This window comes from Daucus carota, chromosome 4, assembly GCF_001625215.2.
Source record: "Daucus carota subsp. sativus chromosome 4, DH1 v3.0, whole genome shotgun sequence".
NCBI classification, from domain to species: domain Eukaryota; kingdom Viridiplantae; phylum Streptophyta; class Magnoliopsida; order Apiales; family Apiaceae; genus Daucus; species Daucus carota.
This window is the reverse complement of record NC_030384.2, coordinates 29,363,282-29,381,407: the sequence shown is the minus strand read 5'-3', so window position 1 is coordinate 29,381,407 and position 18,126 is coordinate 29,363,282. Positions and strand designations below refer to the sequence as shown.

Below are 18,126 nucleotides of genomic sequence, written 5' to 3'. Positions count from 1 at the left end.
ATTTGGTTCATCCGCGGATCATAAAACAGAGTGTTCATCTCTCTCCGTTTTTCATTACATGACACGAGTTAATTATACTGTGGAACTTGATTTTCTGCTAATCTAGATTTGCATTAAGCGATTTTTGTTAAGAGCATTTTTTGAAACAATACTTTTAAAAATGCAATTAAATTTTGTCCAAAAGAAATATGCAATTAAAATATTTGAAAATTTGCGTCATAAACTGGAGCATCGCATAGAAAACGCAGACAAAAGATGCGTTGTGTATATTTGTGCCGAAACGCAGGGGTTACATGCGTTGTGTGTATACAACTATACATACAGTTAGGTGCGTCTGGCGTCTGCGGTCCTTACCAAACACACACACCTACTATTTCCCACCAACCCCATTTCCTCTTTTGATTTTACACACACCCGCCTATACATATATCTACACATTCTTCCTATCTCTCATCTCTCTCTCTCACGGCAACAATGGCTTCTTCATCTCTCTCCACCAAGCCGTTTCTCGGAGCTCCCAATGGCGCCGGATCGTCTCGGTTCGGATCTCTTCTCCCCTCCGACCTTCGCAATTTCACTTCTTCTACTCTTCAATTCTCCGCTCGCCATTCTCATTTCAGAAAGCTCGGTGAGGTTTCCGGCCTGATTACTCGATAATTGTTTCGGTTTTTTAGCAATTGTATGGAATTTTAGTTTGTTATGCGTCTCTATCACTAATTTTGTTGCTATATTCTTTGTTTTAGCTAATTTAATTGCTCCAGAAAATCTCCTCCCTCTCCCTCCCTCCCTCCCTCCCCCCTCTCTCTCTCTCTCTCTCTCTCTCTCTCTCTCTCCCCCCCCCCCCCCCCTCTCAATGAATATATGTGAAGATTGAATTTTTAGTTGTCTTGATCAGTTTCCGAGTCAAGTGTATTATATTTGGTTGAACGTTGTTAGAGCAAGTGCAGTGTTCTGTAATAGACAAAATATAGAGCTAGAGTGGAATCTTAAAGTAATAGAGGCACTTGTTTATATTTAACACCATATAAATTAGTAGTGTTGATAAATTAATAAAAGAATTTGGTTTATTTAACAGAGGTTTTAGTATGGAATTACAAAATGATCACTCGAGTGCATAGCTATTATTGAATGGAATTGTGCGTGGGTGGATGATACCTTAGAACCAGAGACGATGATTACCATTTTTGACACATTTCATTAAAAAAGCGGGATATAAATTATGTGCATGCATTTTGACTTATATGTAACAATAGCTATAGCCGTTAGCCTTTCCATTGGACTTGCTCTTGTTAATAACATAACATGACAAGTTAGGTGCATCTTTGACAGTTCAATGTATGCCTGGTAAATATAGAAGCTATTTGAATTTTTGTGACTGTGGGTTGAGTCAATTTTTGACACTTGTGTTGTTTTATCTATAGTGTGTACATAACAAGTAACCTTGTTGGCAGTGTAATATATGATCAATCGGTGTTAATTGTGACTTTGAAGGAAGAGTGTAGTGCTCTTTCCATATTTTGGTACCTCTCTTATTAGAAGTATAATTTTAGAGGAATTTAATATGTTTTCTTTCTTGCATTTATATTTGGAGGTCATTTCCTGGTTATAGTTGTTTCGCCACCTAGTTAAAAATCAGAGTCTGGCTAAATAATAGTATAAAAGCTTCCTTCCAACTGTTCAGACTTTAGGGATACGAACTCTGCAATGATCTTAAAAAAAGGTTGCTTTATGGATTATAAAATATTTCTCCTTGAATTTGGTTCAACTGTGTGGCTGCTATTCCATATAGGAATATCATGCTTTTTCATTGCTAATGAAATGTACTTGTTTAATTAGATACACTTTTTCCGATTTAATTTAACCTTCAGTTTTAATTCATGCTTAATTTACAGAGATACAAGCGGTTGGGAGTACATATGGAACAAATTTCCGTGTTACGACATTTGGTGAATCGCATGGTGGTGGTGTTGGTTGTATAATTGATGGCTGTCCTGCTCGCTTGCCTCTCTGTGAAGAGGATATGCAAGTAGATCTAGATAGGAGGTACTTGTACAATATCTGTGCTCCTTTTAATATGGTAGAAACGTCATAAGCAATTAACTTCTTGACATTCCGGCAAAATAAATATTCTTTACGTCCCCTAAATGTGGCTGCTGCACTAAAAGTGTATTAGTTCAACAGAAAACGGAAGAATGTGTGCCCCTTGCATTAGTATTTGAAACCATGTCTTATTTTAAAGTTATATTGTGTTGCATGTGTTTTCCAATGAATGTAGCTTTAGAATTAAGGATTACAACTTTGCCCTATTATGAATTGTTTTTGTGTTCACTACCAAGTGTTAATATTGGGATTGTAACAGATCTACTTCTATTTATTATAATGTTTTAGAACATCTATTCTTGAGTGCAAGTGGTCAATTATAAACTGCAACTTTGAACCTTCTTAATGCTAGATAAATTTCAAGATGAAGTGAGTGTAAAGCAAGTATTTTTATATTTGATGATCAGTAATAATTTTTTTGATTCAAGTATGGTGGTAATACTAAACGTTCTCAGCCATCAACTTTAGGAGATCTTGCTTATGGAAGGAGTTCACAAGGCTTTTTCTTTAAATATTGCAAATCTCTCACGTAAATATAACAAACACTGTATTAAATAAGTTTGTTTGGATTAATTTTTTTTATTTATCTAGAACTTGTAGCTGCATTAGTTTTTTTTGTACCCCTTTGTTCATTTATTACCAGAAAAAGAAGACCAGTGTAATAATGGTTTGTAAGAGGATTTAAGAAAAAAAATGGTGATCTTTTTTTTTTTTCATTAAAAACCTATATGCTTACGCTTCAAAAAAAAATTATGCAGGAGACCAGGTCAGAGCCGAATTACTACCCCTAGAAAAGAGACTGACACGTGCACTATCTATTCCGGTGTTTCTGATGGTAATGGATTTAAACTCGTGTTTCTTTGCATTCTTAACTTAGTTATATGATCGTTGTGTAGTCTTCTTGAATTTGCTTGATGATTGATGCACTAATTGTAGGGTTGACTACTGGCACTCCAATCATGGTAAAGGTACCCAATACGGATCAAAGAGGAAAAGTGAGTACCCAATTCTGTTATCTATACTTGTGTTTGGAAAAAGTAAAAAACAAATAAAAAGCAATATGTATGACAGTTGATAAGGCCTCCTGTTGAACTTTATGAACAGGGTTCTGTATTACTTGGTACAAGGCTAATTATTATAGTTGGATTTTACCTTTTTTTTCTTTTTGTTTTTACTAGAATCATATTGTATTCTAACATTCCTCCTCACTCGCAACCCATTTTTGCATCGAGAGTGGATCACGGCGCCCATCTTTGGGGCATAAATTTTCCTGTCGTGTTTATAATAAATTATGAGAATATTGGGGGTCACGGGGAGTTGAACCTCTCCCACAAGTATGGCTCTGATACCATGTTAAGTAACCAATTCTCCTAAAACCATAAGGCGTTAGGAGGAGGGCTTGCCAGGAGCATATTATATTCTAACATACTTTATGTTAAGTCATGCTTAGAATACTGACTGCAGGAATAGTATGGTAGAGGGGGGGTTGGGGGGTCGAACTTATTTATATAGTTAATTAAATGGTTATGCAGAGCATTTTCGGCTGAAATCTGATCTAGCCTTTAGCATAAGAGTTAGTTGATTAATTTGATCATATATATGGGTAGGCACAATCTGTGGATGCTAAAATTAGTTTGCATGCTTTTACTAATGCCTGCTAAATTACCTAAATGACAAAATACTGTTAAAGAATATGCTCAATCATCATTTTGATTTGTATTGGAAATTTATATTGCTGAAAATTTCAAGCTTTAATAATAAGTTATTCTAATTATCTAAAAGTTTACATTTGTCCTTTGAACTTTTCAGGATTATTCTGAAATGTCAAAAGCCTATAGGCCTTCTCACGCTGATGCAACATATGATTTCAAGTATGGGGTGAGATCAGTACAGGTAATTTTTTGCGGAGCAACTACTAACTGTGAATCTGTTTCTGAAGGGAAAAAATGCATTTCAAAAAAAAATTCTGTGATACATATTGATCTTATCTAATTTAGGGTGGTGGAAGATCATCAGCAAGAGAAACTATCGGGAGAGTTGCAGCTGGCGCTGTTGCCAAGAAAATTCTCAAACTATATTCAGGAACTGAGGTGGGTTCAAACTTAAAGAGATGCCAACAAGTTTTCTCGTAAAGACTTGATTATTTTGATTGAATATGATGTACAGAGACACATCGTATGATCTACCTTAAACAAATATGTATATGGGCTATAGACGTATATGATTAATCATATGTTAGCATTTGCATTTACCAACTTGTTTTAATCTTCATATGCCTAAAAGCTTTGACTCCTGAATATCATGAATATTACAACTGAGATTGGCGTATTTGTAATTTATACTCAAGAAGTCTTGCAGACAATTTAAAGTAATGTATAAAATTGTCTGTTAACAGTATACTTGAATTTGAACTAAGAGAACCTGTTAACTGAATTAGTAATTGAGCAGAAAAATTTACGTGTTACTGCATGAGTGAGTTTGTTAGTCAAAATTAGCCAGGAGAAAGTATTCAGGATCCATGGATCAGATATTAATAACCATTGGCATCTCCTCCTCTAAACCTTCTTCATCCGAAGTGAGATAAATTATGATGAGCGTCACATTGTAATTAACATGTTATTTGATGTACTTTGCCACTCACGTGCCTGTGACATTTCTTAATCCGTATCAGGTTTTTGCGTATGTCTCTCAAGCCCACAAGGTTGTACTACCAGAAGGTTTGGTTGATCACGAGACTCTGACTCTGGAGCAGGTAGTGTTTCTATACTATTATGATAACGTTACGCCAAAAAATATCAAGCTCTGAGGTTACAAAGTTGAGAGTAATCATTAGTACCACTGACTACTAGTTCAATCGTTTTGATATCTCATCGCTTCTTGAAAAGTCTTAAAATACTGCGGAAACAAGTGTTTTGTATGCTACGTCCATGTTGCATTCTAAGTTTAGGACTTTTAAATATGGGGTTTCAACATTTCAGCTACAAAATCTATATTTAAGTTAAGTAAATTGTCTTATACTTCAACATATATTTTTTTTAATGTGCTTGCATTGTGAACCAGATACTGTTATGTTCTTTATTAGACAGTTTTCAGTTTTTTGTTTCTTCAGGTTTTAATTATGGAAAGCGAGATTAAAATTCTGCATTTTTGAGTATAACATTTTGTATTTTGTTTAAATGCTTTTTGGTAAATCCACCCTTCTAAACTATGTTCTTTCTTTTATATCAATTGACGGTAAAATTCTGTATATATCAGATAGAGAGTAACATCGTACGATGCCCAGATCCCGAGTATGCTGAAAAGATGATTGCTGCTATTGACGCTGTTCGAGTGAAGGGTGATTCAGTTGGTGGTGTTGTTACATGCATCGTGAGAAATGTCCCACGTGTAAGTTCCTTCTCTCACCCCCTTCCCTGAGTTGTATGTACTGTTGCGAACATGCTCAATCAAATTGCACGACTTTCAAAGTAAGACACATGTCTGGAATTTCAATATTGACTTATAGGGTCTTGGGACGCCAGTATTTGATAAACTTGAAGCTGAGCTGGCTAAAGCTGCTATGTCGTTGCCCGCAACAAAAGGTTTTGAAATTGGCAGTGGGTTTTCAGGTCAGTAGTATGTGTATTTTGTGGTTGTTTCTAGCCGGCTCTTGTATTCATCGGTAGAAAATCATTTTTATGTAGCTAGTGATTGTGTTTAATAAATACATATTCTGGATTCAGTATCTTTATGCTCTAAATGATACCATTCATTAGGTACATTTCTGACCGGGAGTGAACACAATGATGAATTTTTTAGAGATGAACATGGTCGTATCAGGACTAGAACAAATCGGTCTGGTGGGATACAGGTAGTTGCTTCTCTTCATGTATTTGGCTCTGTCTGGGTGGAATTATTATCTGCTTTATTTGAATATTTGGTTCATAATATTGTATGATCATCTGCAGGGTGGTATTTCAAACGGAGAAATCATCACTATGAGAGTAGCCTTCAAGCCAACATCTACAATTGGAGTAAGTTTTATCTTTGCTGTTCTGACAACATTCTCCCTTGTCCTCTAGGAAAAAAAAACTCAAACATGTGCATATAGGACAATATTTTGGGATTGTCCAAAGATCTTTGATTGATCATGTTTGAGGTTTATACATGCGCATTATGTAGGGGTCTTTTTCCAGTTGCGTTATTAATGTTTGGTGGAGTGATTCATAAATGATGAAGTTTGAAACAATATATAAATGTGGTACATATGTACTGGTGTGATATTCTTGTAGAATGGCTTTTAGTTTTTTTAGCTGTTGTGAGTTGTTTATTATAGTAGTTGCTCTCTTTTAAGATTAATCAGGGGCAAGAACTTGGTGTTGGCATTTTCTATTATATTTCTCTAGACTTAAAATAAAATATGGCCACTTGTCTCTAAAGTGTATTGATTTAATTGCTTGTTTGTCAACCTAGTAACAATCGGAAATACTTTGATGGCCCTTATGTTCGTGAACCTAGTAACATAGACACTTTGTGGTTTTGTTATAATTTTGAGATGCTTCATACATATGAATATTGATATATAACTGCCATATATTTAAGTATAAATGTCTGAAGACAGAGATAGTGAGTTCAATATTAAAATTCTGTATAAAAAAAAGAAAGAGCAAGTATCAGCTGATATGTTTTAGTACTTTGCTTCTAAATTGGCATAAAATAATCCCCAGCATTTTAACATAGTATATACCCCTCGCCCTATGGTAAGCTGGAGGGTCTCAATGGAGACAAATGTGTGCATAAGTATTTAAAATTCTTTTAATTGACCTCAACCATAAAAAAATAGCACAATATATATCTTGTAAGAGTAGTTTAAATGCGTACAGTATAATAGAAGAAAATCAGGCTCCCTTAAATTACATCGATAAATGACCTTATGGCTTATATTTGCCACTATGTTGATCATGCAGAAGAAACAGAATACAGTGACCAGAGATAAACATGAGACAGAGCTTATTGCTCGTGGTCGCCATGATCCTTGTGTTGTCCCCAGAGGTACGTGCCAAATAATATCATTTTTCTGTTGCTGTAACTATGTTGCAATTAAGGTGTAGATGTTGGCACATCCGTTACTATTCTATTTGTTCAGATAATTTAATGTTTGCATATCATCTGCGTGTATGTAGATTATAGTAGAAGGAAACTAGGTTGATACACTGTCCAGTTTATTTATTAATAATTGTTTTGGTTTGATTGGTGTAGCTGTGCCTATGGTGGAAAGTATGGTAGCTCTAGTGCTTGTGGATCAATTAATGGCACAATATGCACAAAATCAGCTATTTCCTATAAATTCTGATTTACAGGAATCAGTTTTGAAGCCCGAGTCAGCTAACATGCTTGTCTAAAGGGTGCACATAGTGGATTTCGACATACTGTATCTGTATCAAAGCTTCTTTGTTTTGCATAAATGGAGATATTTTTTTTAAATCATGAAAGAGTGTGATTGTTGTAGTAAGTTGTCAGAATATGGTAATTAATGGTTTAAGCGGCGGCAAGAAAATAATGCAGCCACTATCGTTTTGACATATAAAAGATTGATTCATTGGTTAGAATTTCATCTTGATGTACTTTCTTTACAAAATGATATATATGTGCTTAGTATGGTATGATGCTCTCAATATCTTTGAACTTAGCCTCGGAATTCTAGTTTAAAATAGAAGTATGATATATAAACAAGGGCTGAAACAAACCGAGCAGTTTGTTTAGATGAAGCTTCATTTTGAAATTCTGACAGCTCGGTTTGTTATCAAGTTGGACTTTGAATATAAATATTTGTTCGTTAAGGAATCGAATGAAAGTAGAGTATCATCAGTGTTAAGTTGATAGACTTAAACTCCGCTAATTAAACTTGGCTTGTTAAATTCTAATTTAGCAAATCCAGTTCAAGTTTAACGTTAAATTGCTTGTTAAATTCTAATTTAGCAAATCCAGTTCAAGTTTAACGTTAAATTATAAAGTAATAGTATTTCCCCTCTCATTTTAACAAGTCGAGTTGGGTATTTCCCTTTTTAACAAGTCAAGTTAGTATTTTCTTTTTTAACAAATCGAGTTCAAGTATTCTTGTTTATGTACAAGTCAGTACTTAGATCTCTTTTTGACTTGAACTATAATACTCCTTCCGTCCCACCAGGTTCTTTACGTTACTTTTTGGCACGCATTTTAAGACTCATATAAAGCATAGTTCTATAATGTTTTTTTTTCTAAAAAAAATCATGAAAAAAAGTTTGACGTTTAAATTTTTATTCAAAATAATAATAATTTAAAAAAACGTTATCGAACTGTACTTTATAAGAGTCTCAAAATGCATGCAAATAGTGAACGTAAACATCCTGGTGGGACGGAGGGAGTATTTATAGAGTGCTGGTCCCTGGCATATGATTGTCGGGGAGGGGTTAAGCAACACATGGTTTTTTGGGCGTTGGATGCATATCCAGCGGCCAGGATTATAACATTTTTTTAAGACGTCTAGCGGTTTTTAACCGCTAGACGGGGAAAAGCTGTCAAGCGCGCTAGACAGATTTTCTCCGTCTAGCGATTAAAAACCGCTAGACGTTTTAAAATTTTGTTATAATCCTGGCCGCTGGATATGCATCCAACGGCCAGAAAACCATAGGCCATTTAATCAGTCCACAGCCATCGGACCCATATTTATAAGCAAATTAAAATTTATAATATTTATAAAAACTTCTAGGTTCTTGCATACTTGTCCTCGGATTTATTAATGTGACACAATAATTTGTTTTATCATAATTTTTTAATTTGTAAAGTTTTGATTGAGCCCCAAAACTAGAAAAAATAAAAAGATATTGCTAACTACACAAACTTGACTGGAATAGTTCAAAATCAACTTGAACTCAACTCAGTTCTTGACGGACTCTAGTTTGGACGACAAAACTTTTTTGATTAGTAGCAACACCAAACTCAAAAGTAGACTATGTTTTTGGCAGTGCTTGCTCTCTTTTCGTCAAGTGAAAATAGAATTTTGCATGCGGCAAGTGGGAGTGTTCCAGATCTAAATTCCATAAGTGGGAGTGTTCCGGAACTAGATTTTTAGAAGTGGGAGGGTTTCAGAACTCAGTGTGGCAGCAACCCGCAAATGTTTAAATTAAGAAAACTACTGGAAAAACATGTTTGTAAATCTACCTATTCTAATCATAAAAATCTGTTCCACAACATTAAAATTTTACTAATCATACCAGCATTGTATAACATGTCCAGACTACATCACTGAGAAGCATCAACAAAAATTGATGTGAACTCCTCTTCATGTCTCTCCTGCTCTCTCTTTCTCAAGCTTCATTGACTTGAGTTGTCAGTATTGTCAGGACAGCTGACCGATATTATCTACATTAGAATTTGGTTTTACGATGTAATGTAGCTTCCACCCACCAAACCCTGCCAAAGAAAATGCCTGCAATTCACAGCATTAAGTCAAACCACAAGCCCTTCAGATATTATTATTAAATTTTTTTTTCGCTAATTGCCCTTCAGATATTATTTACGAACTAAAGATTACAAGCATCTCCAACAGTGTTGGCTAAAATGATATAAATTGTCCCTCCGTCCCCCTGAGTAGTATATATTGGGGACGGGGACGTGACACACACTTTAATGCTCCTGTAAAGTATAGTTCTGTAACTTATTTTTAAGATTTTTTTCTGAATAAAATTTAACATCTAAATTTTTATTGAAAAAAAAATTCTTAAAGATAAGTTACAGAACTATACTTTATACAAGCATTGAAATGCGTGTTGAGCAGTGAAAAAAAAACATATAAAATTAAATGGGACATAGGGAGTACTGATTATGTAAAATTTGTTAAACCTATAAGGTGTTGTGCTTCAATGTTACCGATTATATTGATTGACTATATTTTTAAAATGGTATGTTTTTATTACTTTTAGTTGTAAATAAAATACATTATTCAATTATGGTAATAGATGATGGGGAATCTTACTACACGTCTCTAGAGGTTCGACAATATAGCCAACATTAGAGAGCTGACTAAATTTTTAGACAAGAGGAATGCATGGTTGGTGTGGAGAAACTTTTACATATTCTTTATAATTTTTAAGTATGGTGCCATTTATCCAATATTAGCTAGAGATTTTAGAGGGTTGGAGATGATATAAATATGGCTGATAAAATATAGCTCGACTCTTTTTTGGTTGGTCAGGTCCATCAGGATGGAATAGAAGTTGGTAAAATGGAAAGTTTTAGCAAGGAAAAAATATCAATTTAATATAAACAAATGAAACACACACAATTCAAGTAAGCATAATCATTTAGCCCTGACACATACGGAAAAGAACGGCATAGTAACTAACATGTCAAATATCTGAATTAAAAAATATATATTCTCTATTAAAATGTTAAAATATCTAGAATACGAACTAGCAATGTTTAGCAATATTGAAAAAGGTTGATATGTATTTCGATTAACACTAAACAACAATTACAACTAATCTCAAAATTCATCTCATATTGAAAATAAAACATTAATATGCTCACACCATAAGAAAAGACAACTAAAATACAATAGCCAAAGAGGACTCTTATATAGTTCTATTACATTGGACCGACTGAGACAGGAGCATTGATTTTTAAAAAGCTTCTTTTCTTAGTTTAATATAATGTCCAGTTAACTGCAACTATATTTCGTAATTGACTTTCATCTTTATTGAATCAAACTAACACAGATCACAACTTTACTAATGATATATAACAAAAATTCAAATTATATTAACCTCTTCCCATGAATTTCCAGAGGCTTCAAGCAAAGCAGCATTGCAAGTCTTCAGCTCGATAGAGGCACCTGAGAGCATTGAGGCCGCCTCCTCCCATCCCCTGTTATGTCCCATACACCTGTGTAAGTCCAATATCAGACTTGTTGGTTCTTTCGAGAGAACAAGAATCGTACAGTTTGTCATGTGTTTAAGAAAAAAGTTATATCTGCATGCGCATATGCATATAACTGACACTGGGACCAATTACACCTATAATATATTGCATATCAGAAAGCTCAACTTAACCAAATGTTCCTATATCACTTGTTTTAGTGAAAGGTAAAGTGAAGGTGTATATAAGTGCATCCTCTGCCCAGAAAGAAAATTATCAAAGAAATTCGGTCCCAACTACATTATAAACAAAAATAAAGTGGAACATTATCGTCTGATAAGGCTATTATACTAGAAGACATGCTAAGAAAGACGTGGAGGATTAATAAAGTTAAAGCTCTTAGTTTACGAGGAAGAAGATCTTTTGTCACCAGTGTTAATAAAATCTTTGTAATTTATATAGGAGAAAGAAGTAGGTAAACTTTCTGCAATGCCTTACTACTCTATTCGAGAACTTGAAAGCACTAATTGCTAGTTTCTTTCTCATTATTTTCAGCAATGTAATACTCGACCATGAGCAAAGAGTAAACCTGTTCCTGTTTTTATGTGGATTAAGCTTAACTATGAAGGGAAATAACTTGCTTAAAGTAACACCAAGCATCCATAACATTTAATTAAGAAACTGTAGAAACACTACCAAAAATCTCCATTCCATTCTTATGGCAGGTCAGGATGTACCTAAAGTACACACAAGCACCTCACCTACAAGATAGAACGTCCAAAGAAGCTGTAACAGTCAGCAGAACTCACATAACTGTAAGTGTCTCATCTCGTGCATATTTACAGATGGCTTGTTGAAGGTGCTGAGCGGTCTGTCCATCCATTGCTGCAATAGAATAAAAGCTCGAGATGAAATGTACCTCAGCTTCAGACAGCTCTTTCACTTTTTCCTGCATGCACTTGAGTGTTTCCCTTGTTCGCACTGCGTCACTATACAGAATTGTTTGTTATCAACTAATTCTGTGCAATCTATTTACCAGTAGAATGTGTACTGGGGATAGATGACTAAATGTTGTGATATGAAGCAATGCATAATAACACTAACCTAGATAAAATCAATTCAGGAACCCAGCCCAACTGATGAAGCTTCTGAGAAACTTTGATAGCATCAGCTTCTCCAGCTTCGCTCAGAGGTCGGTCGTGATCTATAAGAAGACAGAGAATGGAGTTTTTATTTATAATATAAGTATATACATAAATGTATAGCCAATAACAGATTGATGGAGGGATGCCCATAGTGATGTAGAAAATGATATTACAGAAAGATTAAATTGTCTACATGGCTAGTGGATGCACGGTTGCTTAAAGAACTGGGATGTATTTGTTTTACATGCACACTCAAAATTTTGAGAGAACGTGGTAAACGAATGTTAATACAAGCTTCAAAACAGGTACAGAATTTGCATTATCAACTTAAGTTCATGCATTCTTAAACTCAGGTTGATGTATTTGTTTTTAAAAACTCAAAACAATATGTTAATACAAGCTCCAAAACAGGTACAGAATTTGCATTATCAACTTAAGTTCGTGCATTCTCAAACTCAGGTTGATGTATTTGTTTTTAAAAACTCAAAACAGTTGCAATTACCAAGTATGAATGTCACTACAGATAGAGCAATGTGCAACCTCATTGAGACACTCATATTACAATGCAACTACAAACTCTATGAATCATCTTTCTTTCTGGATTTGTAGGAATTCTAAACAGGTTGAATGTACAAGTTATGCATTTCTGCAACCTTTTTCTTCAGCTTGATGGTCAATGTACAATACATTTGGTCCCATCAGTTAAGATGTTTGATACTAAAATTTTAACAGGCATCTGGAACTATGTATCCATCACATACAATATAGAGCAGCTATATGTATGCTAACATTATGGATTACAATATTATTTGCTTGTCTACATGTTCAAGAGCAAGTGATTTGGAAAGATGTGATGACCAGCTTCACCAAAAAATATTAAGAGAGGATGTTTGGTTCTTTCACTTTCTCACACAGAATATGATTTATACTGTCATTTGTTTTAGCATCTTAGTGCTTTGTCTGATGATGATACAATACAAGTCTATCAAGTCTGCATGTATATGTTAGAATGGCGGTTCCAAACAGCAATTCAGCGGAATGGCCACTTTAAGTAGTCGCTATGGCAAAAATTTGTAGAATTTGAACTAGTAGTTTACAGGCATTAAACATCTAGGCCTTGTTTGTTTTAAAGGATTATAATTCCGCGATAACTATATTATTTTCTTTAAATTAAAGGGATTATAATCCCATTGGATAGTATTCCAATCAACTTTTTATTTCATTTCCATGGGATTATAACATCTTCTCTCACAAGGGGTTATAATCCCATAAAAATGGACTAAAACAGTGATTGGAATATGAATTCATGGGATTATAATCCTTTACAAATGAGATAAATAAGGTAACAATCTGGGGATTATAAACCCTCCAAACAAACATGGCCCTAGTGCTTATTATGATTCACATCCTGATCTAAAACTAGTTATGCACTTTTGAGACACAGAGAAGATATTTTTCCCACTGATTCAGTTATGAGTCTAGTAATCTGGACAAGAAAAACACTTCCATTCTCTTGTTAAGAAGGGGGACAAACACAGCTCCCGTAGGACGCAGCAACAAAGGAAGAAGATGACTTCGAAAATTCGAATGTAGAGCCACAAGAAATCAAAAATCATTTCTAGAGTTCCTATCTACCTCAAACCATAACACTGTAACACATATTCCCATCTACCTAATCTCTCGACTTTCTTATCTTTCCCGAAAGAAAAACAGAGTTATCAAAGAGAGCCCCTATCCTAGGCCAAATAAACGGAAACGGAGATAAACTATTACAACTAGACTATCTACGAATTCTTCTCTATCCAAATTATCTTCTAACAAAACAACAATTAGGCCATTCGAACCATAACAGCACACGTTGATCTAAAATTGCTAGCTAATTATGACACACAACTACATCAGACTCATACTTACAACTGATTAGCAAACAAGGGGCTGTAATAAAAGACTGTGAAAACATAAAAACAGTTGATGAGGAAGATACTACCTCGGAGAGAAGCAGAAGAGTAAGAACTATGAGCGTGTCTGAGCAAAATAAGACGGCGGGGACAAGGCGAAACGAGAGGGGGCCGCTGGGAAGTAGCTGTCTGAACTTCATCAATAACAAGAGAAGGAGATACGCTTGAACTACTGTAGGATTGAAGAGGCTTGTAACTTTTAGTACGACCAAGAGAAATACAAGGACAAGAACAAAAAGAGGGTAACATTTGTAACATGTCTTCTTCGTGCTCGCTTCGGACACTCGCACAGTGTTACTAGGTTTCTTCGTCGCCCCTTTTGTTCCTTCTTATCTTCGCAACAGAAGAAAATATGTCCCAGCCAGGATGCCCGCTATCTTTTAATACTGATTAATGTCCGGTTAAACTGATCGGTTAAAATAATCCAAGAATTATTTAGTTATATTAAATATTAAATTCTGGGCCGAGTAAAATCGAACCGAACCGAAATAGAAATTATTGAGTTATGTTTAATCCAGGGCCGAGCAAAACCGCACCGAAATAACCGAACGTACAAGTTCGGTCCAGTTCGGTTTGAAAAATTTAAATTCCAGTTAGTTCAGTTTTCGGTTATAATAGGAAAAAAATGCGGCTTGATCCAGTTTCTGAAAAACATAATTTCGATTTAACTGAAATTTATATTATTTTTAAATTATATTTATGTATAATAATAATAATAACAACAATACATTAAAACTACATACGTGATACGTTAATTGTTAACGTATCCCTATTGTCTTTGTATTCAAGTTCGCCATCTATCTATCCCTCATAATTATTTTCCAATTCCCTTATTTATCATAATTCTGACCTATATCAATATCACCTATTCTCGGAGAGAGAGAAAAGGCCTTTAGGTCATAAGAAAGAAGAGATTAGCCTTATAATACGATATAACAAAACTTAACTAGTTTGCCCGTCATGTTATATTACCATGTCTAATCTTTTACCGCTATTCTTGATATCGTCTAACATTTATTATTTTTACTTCGAACGTTTATTTATGATGCAATGAACTAAATATTGCATCTAAAAATTATTCAGCAGAACATAAGGACCTAGATGAACAAAAACGCGACAGATTGGATTCAAGTTCGCAATTTGGTTAATAAGTGATAAAGTTTGGGGGGTTTAAACGAACCGAAAAAACCGAAGTATTTTCGCTTCGCTTCGGTTCGGTTTGAAAAACAAGTTCGGTCGTTACATATTACGAATCGAATACGAGTCGCTATATGGTAAAACAATTCCGGCTCATAAATCAAACGAATTAAGCACGCATACCGCTCACACGAATCAACCGAATGAACGAATCACGAACAAATCACCACATGAATTAGATTAATTTATTTTTGTCATTTTAAAAGTTGTCTATTCTTTTTTGTGTATTGATGCGGTTTATTTCATTTTTTTGAGAGGATTCCTCTCAAATTATATGTAAAATTTCTTTTTAATTAATAAAATTTATATGAGGTACCGTCCTTTTTTATTTTATATAGAAAATAAAAAAATTAATTCACCTGCTTGGCTACTTCTGCTTGTTAAATCGAAAAAAAATTAATTTTCTTTTTGACTTCTTTTATTTACAAAGTAAAATTTATTTAAAATATTGAATAGTTGATTATATTAAACTAAAACATAAAATTTAAAATTTTAAAAAAAATGAACTGCCCCATCCCGCAAATCCGCGAATCAGTTCATGGGTTCACTGGCTGTGGCTGAGGACTCGGCCCGGGATCGAACCGAACTGTGTAAACAAGCGGGCCGATTAGAATCAATTCCCACCAGCTTGGGCCGCTGGCAACTCCGCCAGGCCCGACTCAGACCGCCCGAGTGGCCAACACTGCACTATACTCGCATGAGCATGTTCTTCGGATAAAATGACAGAGAGTTCATTGTTGTGTTAGTTTAAATTTTTATTATTGAAGTGCGGTGTAAATTTGTCATTTACTATTTTATTTATCGTCATCTTACCTACAAGAATCCCTGTTTATAAAAGATAGCAATGACTGGGTAAATGAAAATACCTACTATGATTACTTCAAGCGCCTACTATGATTACTTAAAAAAACGTAAGTTAAACAACTAATAATATCATAATTATCTTGTACATATCACTGCCAACCAGACTATTTTAGCTAATAACTGTGACACCACTTCAAACACACCCGTGCATCATAACTGGTGGTTTGGCCTTACGCTTGAGACGTTGCCCTTGTGCTGAGAAGGCGCATCGCAAAGTATCATAGTGATAATTTCTATCAGTGGATTATCACTTTGATATCAATTGGTTGTGATGCATGATACTGATACTCCTCCGACAATGGGGTATCTTGCGGGCTTTTAAGGCCCATTCTTAGTGAATATTTATATTTTGATCAAATTTTGTTGAAAACCGGGTATTTCGACATATATTCATCCGAGAATTTAATTAAGTTTATAAATATATATGTTGTTTCACTCCCAGTGAAGTATCATATTAATAATACTTTAGCTGTGGAGTATGAACCAGCTGATACTCAACTAGTTGTGTCGTATCAACATGGGAATCCTCTTATAACCCAATATTTTATGAGTATCCATGATCTTTTATACTGAATATTCTTATTTTGGCTAAATGTTGTTAAGGCACAAGTATTCAGGATTTTTAGATATCCTTCTTACTGAATATTCATATTTTGGTCAAATGATTGAAAATTGATTATACTGATCGGGCATTCATCCAAGTGTTTAATTACAATTTTATAAATATACATGTTGCTCCTCTTGTGGCTGTCCGACAATACAAAGAGTTTATTATTTTGTTAGATTCCGATTTTTGCTGTTATAATATGGTGCGAACTAGTTTAGTCCCTAATACTAAGCCGTAGTTTATTGATATACATTATTTTACATTTCAGTCGACATCTTATTATTATTATTATTATTATTATTATTATTATTATTATTATTATTATTTATCTATTTTTTGAAATAAATATTTGTAGTTACAATTGCACATAAAAATTATATTGATTTCAAAATTTCACAATCAAATGGTTTTAACTTTTTGACTTTGAAGAATAACAATTTGTAATCATATTTGTACGTATAAATTTATTGTAACTAGCTTAAAACCCGTGCAATGCACGGGCGGTTATAATATTTTTTATTTTACCGCATAATTTAATTAATTTTATTGATAGTAAAATTATGATAGAATAATGTGATTAAATAAAACTTTTATTTAACAACTGAATAAATTCTTAATAGTTAAATCCGTCAAATAGTTAATTTAAAATGAAGTCAAATATATATTTTAATGAAAATGTTAAAATATATTATATTTTCTTATATGTTATAATTTAAAGAGACCCATAAATCCAGATATAAACAACCCAATTAACCTTTTAATATTTAGTTATTAATAATTAATAATAGAACCATAGAACATAACCCATACAGTATAAAACATATTATAAGTTAAAGGGAATCGTACATGGATCGAATATGAACCGGTTTATCAATCTCAACCCAGCAACTAAACTTTTCATATTTTTGTTTTAATAGTACAATATTATATAGTATATTATAGATTTGTAATATTACTTTTAAATTTAGATCAGTAGAGTATTTAAAAATAACATTAATATATTTTGGTCAACAAATATCACCATTTATTTATTAATAATAATATATTAATAATATTATATTTTTATATATATGTCACCCGTGTTAATTGTAGAAGATCGGTTTTTTTAGTTAGTAAATCTTAAAAAAGATAACGTGTTTTAGTTAAAAAGGCAATAACTATATTGCTCGATGTTATTTTAGAAGATTGAGTTTTTTTAGTTAGAAAATATAAAAAAATAATATAGTTTAGTTAAAAAGAATAATTAGTTATATAGATAGGCTTGTATTTCAACCCAAAGCTAAAAAAATTAAAAAATTAGTTATATAGATATGCATGTATTCGGCCTAAATACCGACCGAGCAAATTTTCAATGTTTCGACTTTAATAGTATATTAAATCT

The 18,126-nt window shown here is 33.6% G+C and overlaps 2 protein-coding genes across 2 annotated transcripts; one reads left to right on the top strand and one right to left on the bottom strand.

Moving 5' to 3' along the window:
- The first annotated feature begins 318 nt into the window (after nt 1-318).
- On the top strand, nt 319-7,742 carry LOC108219299 (chorismate synthase 1, chloroplastic). Its single transcript, XM_017392668.2, has 13 exons — nt 319-628; nt 1,893-2,043; nt 2,859-2,935; nt 3,037-3,095; nt 3,910-3,993; nt 4,098-4,190; nt 4,772-4,852; nt 5,356-5,487; nt 5,606-5,708; nt 5,856-5,950; nt 6,048-6,113; nt 7,047-7,131; nt 7,339-7,742. The coding sequence occupies exons 1-13, from the start codon at nt 475-477 to the stop codon at nt 7,479-7,481; spliced, it is 1,323 nt and encodes a 440-aa protein (XP_017248157.1). The 5' UTR covers nt 319-474; the 3' UTR covers nt 7,482-7,742.
- Nucleotides 7,743-9,216: 1,474 nt separating this feature from the next.
- Nucleotides 9,217-14,444, bottom strand: LOC108216413 (uncharacterized protein At3g52155, chloroplastic). Its single transcript, XM_017389166.1, has 5 exons — nt 14,107-14,444; nt 12,079-12,178; nt 11,784-11,963; nt 10,884-11,001; nt 9,217-9,547 (listed from the first exon to the last, which is right to left on the bottom strand). The coding sequence occupies exons 1-5, from the start codon at nt 14,333-14,335 to the stop codon at nt 9,458-9,460; spliced, it is 717 nt and encodes a 238-aa protein (XP_017244655.1). The 5' UTR covers nt 14,336-14,444; the 3' UTR covers nt 9,217-9,457.
- Between the last annotated feature and the right edge of the window lie 3,682 nt (nt 14,445-18,126).